This window comes from Oncorhynchus gorbuscha, linkage group LG06 (assembly GCF_021184085.1).
Source record: "Oncorhynchus gorbuscha isolate QuinsamMale2020 ecotype Even-year linkage group LG06, OgorEven_v1.0, whole genome shotgun sequence".
Classification (NCBI taxonomy): domain Eukaryota; kingdom Metazoa; phylum Chordata; class Actinopteri; order Salmoniformes; family Salmonidae; genus Oncorhynchus; species Oncorhynchus gorbuscha.
This window is the reverse complement of record NC_060178.1, coordinates 94,038,282-94,055,517: the sequence shown is the minus strand read 5'-3', so window position 1 is coordinate 94,055,517 and position 17,236 is coordinate 94,038,282. Positions and strand designations below refer to the sequence as shown.

The 17,236-nt window shown below is 42.9% G+C and overlaps 1 protein-coding gene across 1 annotated transcript; it reads right to left on the bottom strand.

Moving 5' to 3' along the window:
* Positions 1–1,229: 1,229 nt before the first annotated feature.
* On the bottom strand, positions 1,230–8,186 carry LOC124038579 (ras-related C3 botulinum toxin substrate 1). The gene is made up of 6 exons (XM_046354624.1): positions 7,863–8,186; positions 5,408–5,479; positions 4,983–5,100; positions 4,095–4,157; positions 3,748–3,907; positions 1,230–2,873 (listed from the first exon to the last, which is right to left on the bottom strand). The coding sequence occupies exons 1-6, from the start codon at positions 7,895–7,897 to the stop codon at positions 2,743–2,745; spliced, it is 579 nt and encodes a 192-aa protein (XP_046210580.1). The 5' UTR covers positions 7,898–8,186; the 3' UTR covers positions 1,230–2,742.
* Between the last annotated feature and the right edge of the window lie 9,050 nt (positions 8,187–17,236).

Genomic DNA, 17,236 nt, shown 5'->3' with positions numbered 1-17,236 from the left:
ACAGCATTTTCAGAGCTCTCCAGAGTTGTTCAAGTCCAGGCTCGGGCTGGGCCACTCAACATTGAGACTTGTCATGAAGCCATTCCTGCATCGTTTTGGCTGTGTGCTTAGGGTCATTGTCCTGCTGGAAAGTGAACCTTCGCTCCAGTCTGAGGTCCTGAGCGCCCTGGAGCAGGTTATCAAGGATCTCTGTACATCTTTCCCTCGATCCTGACTAGTCTCCCAGTCCCTGCCGCTGAATAACATCCCAACAGCATGATGCTGCCACCACCATGCCTCACCGTACGGATGGTGCCAGGTTTCCTGTGACGCTTGGCATTCAGGCCAAGGAGATCAATATTGGTTTCATCAGACAAGAGAATCCTTTCGTTGTCAGAGTCCTTTAGGCTAACTCCAAGCGGTCTGTCATGTACCTTTTACTGAGGAGTGGCTTCCATCTGGCCACTCTACCATAAAGGCCTGATTGCAGCAATCCACCAAAGCTCTTAGGAAGAGTCTTGGTGGTTCCAAACTTCTTCCATTTAAGAATGAGGCCACTGTGTTCTTGGGGACCTTCAATGCTGAATAATTTTTGTTGGTACTCTTCCCCAGATCTGTGCCATGACTCACTCCTCTCTCATGCTCTACAGACAAATCCTTCAAACTCAGGTTTATGCTCTGACATGCACTGTTAACTGTGTTGCATGCCTTTCCAAATCATGGCCAATCAGTTGAACTCCAATCAAGTTGTAGAAACATCTCAAGGATGATCAATTGAAACAGGATGCACCGGAGCTCAATTTTAAGTCTCATTTAGTTACGTAAATATGGTATTAATTTTACTTTATATATTGGCTACAATTTAAAAACTAATTTAATTCATTTTAGAATAAGGCTGTAACAAAACAAAATGTGGAAAAAGTCAAGGGATCTGAATACATACAACCTGAGGGGGTTTACTACAAAGCAGGATCAATTAGTTAGCCAGCTAATCTTGATAAACAATCAGAAATAGTTTATTTTCTGGTTCATAAAGAAAGCTAAACATAGATATGTTTAGTTATGGAGTTAAGTAGACCATGCCCATTTTAAACTCAACCAAAAAAAGTGATTTCAGAATATTTAGTTAAGTTAGCTGGCTAAGTAGTTGATCTTGTTTTGTAGTATACCCTTCTGTTCTGTTAAGGGAGTGGGTGGAAAATGCTTACATTCCTACAGCCGCACAACAGAACTTAAAGCTGACAACAGGCAGAGATTAAATGAATTTATTTGCTTAAAAAAAAATTCAGCAGAGTAACCACTATCATGTCCAAATAAAAGCAGAACAAAAATAGAGTTCTTTCAATGTGCCATTCATTAGTACACTGGTAATACCTCAGAGCAACAGCCTCTCACTCAGTCAAAAATAAAGAGCACTGAACCACTGAACTACTGTATATTGTAAATACAGCCATTAGAAGCTACTGTAAACCAAAGACATGGTCAGTCTTCTTCTGAACGCTATTACAATAGTTTAGTGATACAGTAATAGTAATGTTTACATAGCATCATGTCAATGGCATCCTTTCGAGTAGCAAACAAACTCCAGATTCTTCACACGTGTACTATACGTTTTTTAAAGGACTGGACAGATGGCAACTGCTGACAGAACCTGTTAAAAGGGAATAATGTCAAATACAGGCCTAGATTCTACCATAAAAACAAACAAGGCCTATAAGAAAAAGGTAATGATGCACCAGGTGTCTGGAGTGTAAAGCTGGCGGACTACACTCATACAATGGATGTATTTATGTACAGTAACACTCATGTTTTGAAACTGTTGTTTAATCCAACAAGAGGGATCCATCTAAATTGGTCTGATAAAAATAACCATTCCCCATCCTCTTTCTGACCAATAGGTTCACCTATACACCTGGTCAGGTGCATTCTTAGTCTAGACACCTTAAGAATGCAAAATACTGGATCTTTTCTCAGACCAAGGGGGAGCACCAAGTACAATAAGTAGAGATTTGGATTGATCTAATATGCATTTACATCCACCTAGGTATAACGTGATAGCTATTATCCATGACTGACATCAGTTGTTTTGACAATGTATTCCAAGGTGGATAACATTCACCTGGGGAGAAATGATTGATCAAAATCTACATAAGAGTATGATTATAGAACTTAACAGCTAGTACAACACTTAGAATTTGTTTATTTAGATTTCTCTTGAGCTATAAACCGTTTTGTCAAGATTAAGCAAATTATGATCGCAAACATTGTACAGAAGAGAAAAAACAAGAAATCATGACATTTAGTGTACACGGAGCTCCTAGAAAGTGATGACCGTTATATGAAGTAGGAATTTTGGCAACACCTCAATTCATTGAAGTCTGTAAACAAACAATATGGACTCTGAGTGGAAAGAGACCGAAATTGAAAAGCGCAATTAGTATTACCTTCCAGGAACATAAAAAAAGGGAACATTTTTGAAGGCAGCAGGAATTTCTTAGTGTAGGGGAAAACATGTAGGGCTTGTCCAACCCCCTTCTTCCTAGAGCTGAAGAAGAGTTCATTGTAAGCTTCATATAATAAAATCAATCATATTTAAGTAGTATGTACCAATTACAATGTGAAAGAGAAAAAAATTATATCTGGATACATATGGTTTTTGTAGAATCCTCCCCCTTCCTCCTAAGACACTCCCCCGCCCTCTTATTCATTACCAATAGGTGAGCTCAGACTGCAGCGTGACTTCCTACTTCCTGTCTACAGAATTTAGAGTAGTGAGCACTTCCTCTTCCTCTTCTTGACAGGTGGGGGACACAGGACCGCCCGGATGGCTTCGTCAAATACTGTCTTAAGGCCACGCTGTGTCAAGGCTGAGCATTCCAGGTACTTTACTGCTCCTGTAGAGAGACAGGCTGGCAGTCAACATAACAGCAAATAGGGATTTCATTCATTAAAATCCTAAATAGACTAATAGCTATGACTACCCTGAGCGGAGCCAGGTTAAGCTATGAAAAAACTGCATTGACATTGCTGTGTAGTCCAGTAATAGGCTTACTCTACGTCCGGGAAACTGGCCCCTAAAGTACTACTAAGAACTAAGTAAGCCTTGTCCGAGCCAGAACAGCCCATCTCCTGTTTCTGTAGTGAGGCACCTTGATGTACAGTACCCCCCTGGACAGGACACTAGCCCCTCTCCTGTTTCTGTAGTGAGGCACCTTGATGTACAGTACCCCCCTGGACAGGACACTAGCCCCTCTCCTGTTTCTGTACTGAGGCACCTTGATTTACAGTACCCCCCTGGACAGGACACTAGCCCCTCTCCTGTTTCTGTACTGAGGCACCTTGATTTACAGTACCCCCCTGGACAGGACACTAGCCCCTCTCCTGTTTCTGTACTGAGGCACCTTGATTTACAGTACCCCCCTGGACAGGACACTAGCCCCTCTCCTGTTTCTGTACTGAGGCACCTTGATTTACAGTACCCCCCTGGACAGGACACTAGCCCCTCTCCTGTTTCTGTACTGAGGCACCTTGATTTACAGTACCCCCCTGGACAGGACACTAGCCCCTCTCCTGTTTCTGTACTGAGGCACCTTGATTTACAGTACCCCCCTGGACAGGACACTAGCCCCTCTCCTGTTTCTGTACTGAGGCACCTTGATTTACAGTACCCCCCTGGACAGGACACTAGCCCCTCTCCTGTTTCTGTACTGAGGCACCTTGATGTACAGTAACCCCCTGGACAAGACTAAGTACCATCAGTAAACTAACCAATCTCTTTGGCCATGGCCAGGCCCTGGGGGTAGGTGATGGGGGTGAGTTTCTTCTCCTTCAGCTTCTCGATGGTGTCCTTGTCGTCTCTCAGATCCAGCTTGGTGCCCACCAGGATGATGGGGGTGTTGGGGCAGTGGTGTCTCACCTCTGGGTACCACTACGGAGGACATGGACAAGTCAGTCAGGATAGGATCAGGATATTACTGTAAGAGGCCTACCTATCAAGTCAATACATCAGTTGTTTTGGGTATGTGGATAAAATCCACCCTTTCAAGCAATGACCTTGATGATAAAGCATTAAGTTATAACAGAACTAGATAAACAAAGCCAAGGCTATGGCTCACCTTGGCACGGACATTTTCAAAGGAGGCAGGACTCACGAGGGAGAAGCAAATCAAGAACACATCCTGTTGAGAGGAAACAAACAGCATAATTTATATAAGATCCACCATGAAAAACTGAGTTGCAATTCATGGAGATGATGAATGGTACAAATTAACCACACAGACAGAGTTTATGAACCAGTCCTCAATCTAGGACAAAGTTTCCCTGAACACTGACCACTGTCAATTGATGGGAGGAGTCAGAGCCCAGAATGAGGGCAGACAAAGGGGCAGACAGAGCACTCTTTCACTTAATGCCTGCTCCAGACATTGTTTAGGTACTATGGGCAGAGGACTGTACTCTCATCCCCATACATGCAGACTAACATAATAAATGCTCAATGTTGGCAACAATGCAATATGCCTTTCCCCAACGCCCTGAATAACTTGCGTTAAATTGTTCACAATGTTGTCAAAACCGGAACGCAAACAATGTTTTTGAGGGGGATATTCAGCTAACACCAGGAATTCAGCTGAAAACTACAAATTTAGGCAGTCTGTTCCCAAGTATTCCCACAAATAAAAGAGAAGTGATTGTGTCTCAATGTAAATCAAGGTATGAAATTGTTATTTTCAAACACACTATTTTTGGGCTTAGCATTGCTCAATTTTCAGTGTAGAAATTACTATAGTTAATGGTACAAATTAACCACACAGACAGAGTTTATGAACTCCCGAACCATCCACTGCGACAAATCAACCCGCGGCTGAATCTAGTTGCCTACTCGTTGTATGAATTGATGCTTTACGCCCGCTGACAGCAATGCACTGATAGAAATGAAGATAGTCACTAATTATGTCACTAATTATGACACTAGTGACAACAGTACATTTCTCCTGTTTTTTTACCGTCTGTGGATAGGACAGTGGTCGGAGTCTGTCGTAGTCTTCCTGTCCTGCTGTATCCCATAGACCCAGATTCACTGGTTTCCCATCAACCATCACATTGGCAGAGTAGTTGTCAAAGCTGCAGAGAGAGATGCATATTGTTACGCCACAATGACATCAGGGAAGTGATTAGCACACAACCAGGAAATAATGGCAACCAGTAAATGTCAATGATTCTACAGGCTAAATATATAATTTCCTGATTCAACAGGAAAAAATTAAAACCACACCTCATGAACATGCAGCACTATGTTTCTAGTGTAGGGGAGAAGGGTTAAGCATTATAACTTAGACCCTGGCACAGCATTTCTTTTGCTGACAAAACTCCATGCCATTTGTAAGACCTGCTGCGGAGTGAGAGAGAGTGTGAGAGAGTGAGCACTTACACTGTGGGTATATATTCCCCGGGGAACGCATTGGTGGTGTAGCTGATGAGCAGGCATGTTTTACCCACAGCTCTGGAGGAGAAAACGAGAGATGGAGGGATAAGGAGAAGAAATAAACAACTTTAGTTTTGTTTATGTCAATTTCAAAACTGAAAGGAGAACTTGGAGGGGTTTAACTGGCCAACTTGAGACAATGAGTTAAACTATGAATAAATGTCTGCATTATCAAGTAGTGATCCACCGATATGACATTTTTGGCAGAAACGGATATTTTCCTTGCCAAAAAAACAAAACAAGCAGGGAAAGTTATCACACAAACGCGCAGTGATCTATGGCACTGCATTTCAGTGCAAGAGGTGTCACTACAGTCCCTAGTTGAATCCAGGCTGCATCACATCTGGCCGTGATTTCGAGTCCCATAGGGCGGCGCCTAATTGGCCAGGCATCGCCTGGGTTTGGCCAGGGTAGGCTGTTATTGTAAATAAGAATTTGTTCTTAACTGACTTGCCTAATTTAGGTTACACACACACTGACCAAAAAGTTATTTTGCTCGCATACATGTCCCCCATTAGCAGTAAAACAATCAAAACCTTTTTCACTTACTTGCTGTGCCGTTTCGTTGTTCATTTGTTCAGTCGTTTCATTCTCAAACAGGATTTCTACAGAACGTCGTTTGGGTCTTTGCGTGTCAAAAAATATACTATTTAACGTGTCAAGGCTACTGCTACTCTCTGTTCATCATATATGCATAGTCACTTTAACCATATTTACATGTACATACTACATCAATCCGCCTGACTAACCGGTGTCTGTATGTAGCTTCACTACTTTTATAGCCTCACTACTGTATATAGCCTGTCTTTTTACTGTTTTATTTCTTAACCTACCCATTGTTCACCTAATACCTTTTTTAGTACTATTGGTTCGAGTCTGTAAGTAAGCATTTCACTGTAAGGTCTACACCTGCTGTATTCAGCGCACGTGACAAATAAACTTGTATTTGATTTGAAATAAGCTTGTTGACCAATCAGGACTTGAATATGACTGCACGTCACATACATTTAACACGTTCATTAAGTTTACACATTGATTACACTCATTCATATGTCAAAAAGATTCATCGATACGTATGCTATGAATCTGGTAAATTTGTCTCACACACCTACAGTGCTGGTCATTAAAAAAAAAGAGCCGGTTAGCTCATGGATGCAAACCATGTTCTTCCCCAAAAACATAGCAAAACGACATAATCTGTTTCAGTAGCTATAGTTTGCCAACTATATAGCTAGGTGTCATCTAAAATAACAATCATTTATAAGACAGTTCTTATTTGATTAATGGTCTGACCCATCTATGTGAAGCTAGCCACAATAGTGGACCTCACGGTTAGCCTTAAAAATAAGGCATAATTCTACGATTTGTATTAATTTGCATCACTGTCAATCACAGACTTCTATTTAAGGCAACCTGCAAATTCACCTCGACGTTAAACTAGACGTCGGCCGATACCGATGTTGCCATTTTTAGCTCATATCGTCCGATTCCGATATGTTCACCGATAATTCGTGCATCCCTATTATCCCGTAGTGATCCAATGTTGGAGTTTCGCTCTACAATAGGGACATATTATGAAGACTTGAGAAGATGACCCACTATCTAGCAGATATTTATCAGAACCTCTTAGTTTCTTTAGAAAGCTTCATACACTACTTACTATAGCCCTTTAATTTAAATATGTCTGGAAAAGAGTAGTTAACTTCCTGTTAATGAGCTCCACCATCAACCTTATTTAGGACATGGTACCAGCATTGACAAAGCATGGCACTATGTCCCTATGTTCTAAATAATGTTGATGGTGGAGTTCATTAACAACAGGCAGTTAAACTACTCTTTTCCAGACATATTTAAATTAAAGAGATATAGTAAGTAGTGTATGAAGCTATCTAAAGCAAAGGGAAGAAAATTATCCAAAACCCAATGGTGTAGCAAATTGTCACTTATCATAATACAAGGCAAGGCGGTAACAAGAAGTAAGTGGAATGATAGGACGGACACTAAAGGGTTGCTGGGAATGGATCATTTCTCATAACAGTACATCGCTGTATGTATCGCTCCATTCCCGGCTTTGTCTCACTCGCTAGCCACTACTCATTTTAACCTAACAAGAAACGTGTGGTCCTAACAGCAAACGAGAATGCATAACAGTTACCGTAAAGTAACAATTAGTTAGTATGCCACAACAAGTTTGCAGTCTGATGTTAGCAAGCTAACTTAGCTGACGCTAATTAGCTAACGTTAGTGTTGGAAACTGACAGTTGTCACCAATTAGTAAGCCAACGCTCAAACTGTGGGCTACTAGAAACAAATCACTTTGACAATGTATTCTAGATATATTGTAAGACGTCATTTTATAAAAACATACCTAACTAGCTACATAAATGTAGGTTTAACTTACCCGTCCCCCACTACAACACACTTGATGGCCTGCATCGACGCCTCTCTCAGCTATCAAGCTACAGTAGCTAGCTCAAATTGTAGCTTATTGGTCAGCTGGTAAACCACTCTTTTGATGCGTGAACTTGTTTTCCCAAAAAGGAGAAAAACAAGGTTTGAAGCCTGGATTGGAGAGCCCAAATTGCGATAGGTTAGAAATGAGGAGAATTCCTTCAAATCAGTGTCCTCAAATAACTTGGTGGAGCTCCAAACTTATAAACCAAGCAGCCACCACCCCAAAAATCTCTGGTGCTAAGCTTGAAAAAACGCCCTCAGACAACGGAAGCTGTAACTCCCATTCCATACTACAAGTCATTTCCGTTTACCGTAAATTGGATAAAGGAATTTTCAAAGGGCTGTCAAGCGACGCCACCTAGCGGTAAGTAGAACATTTCTACAGCCACTTTCAGTTTCTGAACATTAGAGGGCAGTATTCCCTCATCAGCTGAATATTGTAAAGTCGCTCCAAGGTGGTGCACCATTTCAGAGTGGCAGGCGTCATGAGACAAGACAGTCAGTCAATACTTAGGGTCTAATGATTTCATTCATCCGGGAACTTTGTCATGGTTGTCCCGTGTTTTATCCTTTAAAAAAGTATGTGTTTATCCACATTACAGCATCTTATCTATGTTGGCATTTGACAGATGATCTTATCCAGAGTGACTTAGGGTTAAGTGCCTTGCTCAATAGTAGACAGATTTTTCACCCATTTCACTTGTGGATTCAAACCACTGACCTTTTGGTTACTGGCCCAATGTTCTTAACCAGCAAGGCTACTTGTAGGCTACCTGCTCCCCGGCACGACACAGATTGTCTGTTGACTGCAGATCCAAAACATCTGAATGAAAACAGAATAAAACCAGTTAAGATATAATTTTGAGTTCTCGCTCTCATTCCCCTTCTCTCTTCCTTGATCCTTCTCCCCCGTCTCATTTCATCAGCAAAACTATTAGTGTCTTCATTGTTAATTAATCAGTGTCTCTGGCTGTTCTACTCAAGGACATTCGGAGACTTGTCCCGAAGCCAATCCTGTGTTGTCTTGGCTGTGTGCTTAGGGTCATTGTCCCGTTGGAAGGTGAAGCTCCGCCCCCAGTTTAAGGTCCTGAGCGCTCTGGAGCAGGTTTTCGTCAAGGATCTTTCTTTACTTTGCTCCGTTCATCTTTCCCTCGATCATGACTAGATTCCCAGTCCCTGCCGCTGAAAAACATCCCCACAGCATGATGCTGTCACCACCATGCTTCACCGTAGGGATGGTGGAAGGTTTCCTCCAGATATGACACTTGGCATTCAGGCAAAATAGTTCAATCATGGTTTCATCAGACCATTGAATCCTGTTTCTCATGGTCTGACAGTCTTTAGGTGCCTTTTGGCGAACTCCAAGCCTTTTACTGAGGAGTTGCTTCTGTCTGGCCACTCTACCATAAAGGCCTGATTGGTGGAGTGCTGCAGAGATGGTTGTCCTTCTGGAAGGTTCTCCCATCTCCACAGAGGAACTCTGGAGCTCTGTCAGGGTGATCATTGGGTTCTTGGTTACCTCCCTGACCAAGGCTCTTCTCCACCGATTGCTCAGTTTGGCCAGCTCTAGGAAGAGTCCTGGTGGTTCTAAACTGCTTCCATTTAAGAATGATGAGGCCACTGTGTTCTTGGGGACTTTCAATCCTGCAGACATTTTTTTGGTACCCTTCCCCAGTTCTGTGCCTTGACACAATCCTGTCTCGGATCTCTACAGACATTTCCTCCTACTTTATGGCTTGGTTTTTGCTCTGGCATGCACTGACAACCGTGTGTAGATGGATAAAATATTTATTTATTTGATCCATTTTAGAATAAGGTTGTAACATTCAAATGTGGAAAAGGGGAATGCGTGTGAATACTTTCAGAATGCACTGTGGAGCAGGACTACTCATGTACTATTTGAGAAGGTCCAGTCAGAATCATTTCCTAGGTGGAAAAGGTCGGAATAGATATCATCATTTATTGGTGTAGTAACAAACTCCCACCTTGCAACCTATGCGACCCCAAACTGTTCACACCCCTCGTTGGCAGAGAGAACATTTTGCAGTTTTAAAGCTAATTTCCTAAAAATCCACAAATTTTCCCATTACATACTGTAGGTTATGTGCTTTCCTATGATACCAGCTTACTGTAGGTTGTGTGCGTTCCTATGATACCAGCTTACTGTAGGTTGTGTGCGTTCCTATGATACCAGCTTACTGTAGGTTGTGTGCGTTCCTATGATACCAGCTTACTGTAGGTTGTGTGTGTTCATATGATACCAGCTTACTTACTGTAGGTTGTGTGTGTTCATATGATACCAGCTTACTGTAGGTTATGTGCGTTCATATGATACCAGCTTACTGTAGGTTGTGTGCGTTCATATGATACCAGCTTACTGTAGGTTGTGTGCGTTCATATGATACCAGCTTACTGTAGGTTATGTGCGTTCATATGATACCAGCTTACTGTAGGTTGTGTGCGTTCATATGATACCAGCTTACTGTAGGTTATGTGCTTTCATATGATACCAGCTTACTGTAGGTTATGTGCGTTCCTATGATACCAGCTTACTGTAGGTTATGCACGTTCCTATGATACCAGCATTACTATAGGTTGTGCGCGTTCATATGATACCAGCTTACTGTAGGTTATGTGCGTTCCTATGATACCAGCTTACTGTAGGTTATGTGCGTTCCTATGATACCAGCTTACTGTAGGTTATGTGCGTTCCTATGATACCATCTTACTGTAGGTTATGTGCGTTCCTATGATACCAGCTTACTGTAGGTTATGTGCGTTCCTATGATACCAGCTTACTGTAGGTTATGTGCGATCATATGATACCAGCTTACTTACTATAGGTTGTGTGTGTTCATATGATACCAGCTTACTGTAGGTTATGTGCGTTCCTATGATACCAGCTTACTGTAGGTTATGTGCGTTCCTATGATACCAGCTTACTGTAGGTTATGTGCGTTCCTATGATACCAGCTTACTGTAGGTTATGTGCGTTCATATGATACCAGCTTACTGTAGGTTATGTGCGTTCATATGATACCAGCTTACTGTAGGTTGCTTACTGTAGGTTGTATGATGCGTTCATATGATACCAGCTTACTGTAGGTTGTGTGCGTTCATATGATACCAGCTTACTGTAGGTTATGTGCGTTCATATGATACCAGCTTACTGTAGGTTGTGTGCGTTCATATGATACCAGCTTACTGTAGGTTATGTGCTTTCATATGATACCAGCTTACTGTAGGTTATGTGCGTTCCTATGATACCAGCTTACTGTAGGTTATGCGCGTTCCTATGATACCAGCTTACTATAGGTTGTGCGCGTTCATATGATACCAGCTTACTGTAGGTTATGTGCGTTCCTATGATACCAGCTTACTGTAGGTTATGTGCGTTCCTATGATACCAGCTTACTGTAGGTTATGTGCGTTCCTATGATACCAGCTTACTGTAGGTTATGTGCGTTCCTATGATACCAGCTTACTGTAGGTTATGTGCGTTCCTATGATACCAGCTTACTGTAGGTTATGTGCGATCATATGATACCAGCTTACTTACTATAGGTTGTGTGTGTTCATATGATACCAGCTTACTTACTGTAGGTTGTGTGTGTTCATATGATACCAGCTTACTTACTGTAGGTTGTGTGTGTTCATATGATACCAGCTTACTGTAGGTTATGTGCGTTCCTATGATACCAGCTTACTGTAGGTTGTGCGCGTTCATATGATACCAGCTTACTTACTATAGGTTGTGTGTGTTCATATGATACCAGCTTACTTACTGTAGGTTGTGTGTGTTCATATGATACCAGCTTACTTACTGTAGGTTGTGTGTGTTCATATGATACCAGCTTACTTACTGTAGGTTGTGTGTGTTCATATGATACCAGCTTACTTACTGTAGGTTGTGTGCGTTCCTATGATACCAGCTTACTTACTGTAGGTTGTGTGTATTCATATGATACCAGTTGCCTGACTGAATGTTTTATTTTACTGTTTTTTGTCGGGAGTGTGTGTGTGTTGTTTTTTACTTGACTTACATTGTCTCTAAGAAGTCAATACATGTGGTCACAGAAAAATATGGTGTATCTATGCATCTACACAATGAACTCACTAAGCAGTCGTGTAGGTCGTATAGGATTTCTGATGTATTTTCACGTGTATGTTTGAGTCATCCATTATAAATGTACATTTACTGGTGTACTGTATGATTCATAACCTAACCAAAGGTTCTTACTGGTCAGTCCATGAGTCTGTCAAGCTAAGCCACCCTCTTAGCAGAACACACACACACACATCCTCCATACCATTGCTGCCCCCTGGAAAGTTGTATACATCTGTTTCAACACTTTGAAGCTCAGCAGTGCTGTAAATCTGCACCGGAAATATTGTATTTGAATCGTAAATTAACTTCTCTTCCTCTAACAAATCCCCTCTAGGTATCCATCCCCATCCCTAGTTAGTTCATCATGCCATTATAGTCATAAACCATATCTGGCTCTTCTCTGATGGTGTCAGAAAAGCTTCCCTAATGTGTATGTAAGCCAGATGCTCTTGCTGTGAAGCTTCCTGCATGGAAATAGACCTACGAATGAAAGTACATGATTATAAGGCTGTTTGTGTGAGAAACCTCCTTTGTAATGAGTTGTATGAAGAATGAAGGACATTCATTCATCAACCAGCAGCACTATTATTTGGTGTTGCATTATAAAATCAGCAACCAGGACACTTTCAGTGAGAAGAAATTAAACCATAAACATTTACCACAGTGTTCAGTGATGCATCCTGCTCCACTGTGCTACGCATCTCAACACATCTCCACTGTGCTACGTATCTCAACACATCTCCACTGTGCTACGTATCTCAGCACATCTCCACTGTGCTACGCATCTCAACACATCTCCACTGTGCTACGTATCAACACATCTCCACTGTGCTACGCATCTCAACACATCTCCACTGTGCTACGCATCTCAACACATCTCCACTGTGCTACGTATCTCAACACATCTCCACTGTGCTACGTATCTCAGCACATCTCCACTGTGCTACGCATCTCAACACATCTCCACTGTGCTACGTATCAACACATCTCCACTGTGCTACGCATCTCAACACATCTCCACTGTGCTACGCATCTCAACACATCTCCACTGTGCTACGCATCTCAACACATCTCCACTGTGCTACGCATCTCAACACATCTCCACTGTGCTACATATCAACACATCTCCACTGTGCTACGCATCTCAACACATCTCCACTGTGCTACATATCAACACATCTCCACAGTGCTACGTATCAACACATCTCCACTGTGCTACGTATCAACACATCTCCACTGTGCTACGCATCTCAACACATCTCCACTGTGCTACGCTTCTCAACACATCTCCACTGTGCTACGTATCAACACATCTCCACTGTGCTACGCATCTCAACACATCTCCACTGTGCTACGCATCTCAACACATCTCCACTGTGCTACGCTTCTCAACACATCTCCACTGTGCTACGTATCTCAACACATCTCCACTGTGCTACGTATCTCAGCACATCTCCACTGTGCTACGCATCTCAACACATCTCCACTGTGCTACGTATCAACACATCTCCACTGTGCTGCATCTCAACACATCTCCATCTCAACACATCTCCACTGTGCTACGCATCTCAACACATCTCCACTGTGCTACGCATCTCAACACATCTCCACTGTGCTACATATCAACACATCTCCACTGTGCTACGTATCAACACATCTCCACTGTGCTACGTATCAACACATCTCCACTGTGCTATGTATCAACACATCTCCACTGTGCTACGTATCAACACATCTCCACTGTGCTACGCTTCTCAACACATCTCCACTGTGCTACGTATCTCAACACATCTCCACTGTGCTACGCATCTCAACACATCTCCACTGTGCTACGTATCAACACATCTCCACTGTGCTACGCATCTCAACACATCTCCACTGTGCTACGCATTTCAACACATCTCCACTGTGCTACGCATCTCAACACATCTCCACTGTGCTACATATCAACACATCTCCACTGTGCTACGTTTCAACACATCTCCACTGTGCTACATATCAACACATCTCCACTGTGCTACGTATCAACACATCTCCACTGTGCTACGTATCAACACATCTCCACTGTGCTACGTATCTCAACACATCTCCACTGTGCTACGTATCTCAACACATCTCCACTGTGCTACGTATCAACACATCTCCACTGTGCTACGTATCTCAACACATCTCCACTGTGCTACGTATCTCAACACATCTCCACTGTGCTACGTATCAACACATCTCCACTGTGCTACATATCAACACATCTCCACTGTGCTACGTATCAACACATCTCCACTGTGCTACGCATCTCAACACATCTCCATTGTGCTACGCATCTCAACACATCTCCACTGTGCTACGCATCTCAACACATCTCCACTGTGCTACGTATCTCAACACATCTCCACTGTGCTACGCATCTCAACACATCTCCACTGTGCTACGTATCAACACATCTCCACTGTGCTACGTATCTCAACACATCTCCACTGTGCTACGCATCTCAACACATCTCCACTGTGCTACGCATCTCAACACATCTCCACTGTGCTACGCATCTCAACACATCTCCACTGTGCTACGCATCTCAACACATCTCCACTGTGCTACGCATCTCAACACATCTCCACTGTGCTACGCATCTCAACACATCTCCACTGTGCTACGCATCTCAACACATCTCCACTGTGCTACGCATCTCAACACATCTCCACTGTGCTACGCATCTCAACACATCTCCACTGTGCTACGCATCTCAACACATCTCCACTGTGCTACGTATCTCAACACATCTCCACTGTGCTACGTATCTCAACACATCTCCACTCTGCTACGTATCAACACATCTCCACTGTGCTACGTATCAACACAACTCCACTGTGCTATGGATGTCATAAGGGGAATGCACTCATTTGTAAGTTGCTCTGGATAAGAGCGTCTGCTAAATGACTTACATGTAAATGTAAATGTATCAACACATCTCAAATACAAATCAGATCAGAATTAAATTGTACAGTAGAATGAATGTTCCTGTATGGCGATGGATGGGAGGTGTCCTGACCAGCAGCCTTGCTCTATAATCAGGTCTAAGGTCATCATATTAAATCAGTCATTGTGAGGAAGGATGTCCCCCACATTTCCCTTTCCCTCCAGCTCTGTGTCCCACTCCCTCATCTGACCGCTTCCCCCTCTCCCTCCATCTGTGAGAAAGGAGGCATATCACATTCACTTCACTGTTCAAGCTGCACGCACACACATTCACTTCACTGCAGTAGTTCTTGGAGAGTAGATGGGCATGCTTTTTCCCATGTCTGAGCTATGAGCAGTTTACCTGAATGTTGTGACCAGAGACCCAGTGGTCAGTGTAAAAAGACACTGATTTGATCTGGTGTGGATGTGGATGGCCTAAACTCAGCTGACTCAGTGACTCATCACATTCCACATTCCTTGTAAATGTATCAACATTCCCCCGCCCTGCCGAGAATCACTGCCACGGGTTTCAATCTGATTTCTCTGTCAATGAACCGATTCTCACAACTATTCAATCGCTGTTGTTGAGTCTGCCGCCAGTCATGGGCATGTGTAACCGCTGTCCAGTGAAGACAAGAAGACTGTTCTGGGCACCAGTGGATCGTACTTCGTTAATCTTGGGTTGTGTTTTTAAAGAAAGGACTGTGAGCCCAGTTGATTGGTGTTTATTCTGACGATAGACACAAGGAAGCACATTAGATGTGCAGGACAACAGGATGTTGATGGCTGTAGATTGGTCATTTGTCTGTTAGAATGGAAATAACTGTGAATAAGCAGGAAGCTAATGTGTCCATTACAATTAGTGCATGCTAGCTCTCGCTCTCACAGCAATAATATACAAAAGAATATCCCAGGATTCCCGTGTATATTCACCCTCAAGCCGATACCACGACGGCCCTCAAGGAACTACACTGAACTTTATGCAAACTGGAAACCACATATCCTGAGGCCGCATTTATTGTAGCTGGAGATATTAACAAAGCAAATCGGAAGAAAACGCTCCCGAAGTTCTATCAACACATTGACTGTAGTATTCGCTCTGGCAAAACACTCAACCACTGCTCCTCCCCTTTCGAAATGCCTACAAGGCCCTCCCCCGCCCTCCTTTCGGCAAATTAGATCACGACCCATTTTGCTTCTCCCTTCCTATAGGCAAAAACTCAAACAGGAAGTATCCATGCTTAGGTCTATTCAACGCTGGTCTGACCACTTGAAATCCATGCTTCAAGATTGTTTGATCACGCAGACTGGGTAGTCTCTGAAAATAACATTAACGTATACACGGACATTGTGATTGAGTTCATCAGGAAGTGTATAGGGGATGTTCCCACTGTGAATATTAAAACCTACCCAAACCAGAAACTGTGGATAGAAGGCAGCATTTGCACAAAACTGAAAGAGCGAACCACAGCATTTAACCATGGCAAGGGGACTGGAAATATTGTTGAATATAAACAGTGTAGTTATTCCCTCCATAAGGAAATCAAACAGGCAAAACATCAGTACAGAGACAAAGTGGAGTTGCAATTCAACTGCTCAGACACGATACTTACGTGGCAGGGTCTACAGACAATCACGGATTACAAAGGGAAAACCAGCCAAGTCGGACACCGACGTATTGCTCCCAAACAAGCTAAACATCTTATTTGTCCCCTTTGAGGATGACACAGTGCCACCGACACCACCCGCTCCCAAGGACTGTGGTCTCTCGTTCTCTGTGGCTGACGTGAGCAAGACATTTAAGCGTATTAATTAACCTTCACAAGGCTTCCGGTCCAGACGGCATCCCTAGCCGTGTCCTCAGAGCATGCGCAGACCAGCTGGCTGGAGTGTTTATGGAAATATTCAATCTCTCCCTATCCCAGTCTGTTGTCCCCACTTGCTTCAAGATGTCCACCATTGTTCCTGTACCCAAGAAAGCAAAGGTAACTGAACTAAATGACTATCGGCTTGTAACACTCACTTCTGTCATCAATGAAGTGCTTTGAGAGGCTAGTTGAGAGGCTAGTTATGTCACCCCTACCTTACCTGACACCCTAGACCCACTTCAATTTCTTAACCACACCAATAGATCCACAGACGATGCAATCGCAATGCCCTATCCCCTCTGGACAAGAGGAATCCCTACTTAAGAATACTGTTCAGTGACTATAGCTCAGCCTTCAACACCATAGTACCCTCCAACCTCTCCATTAAGC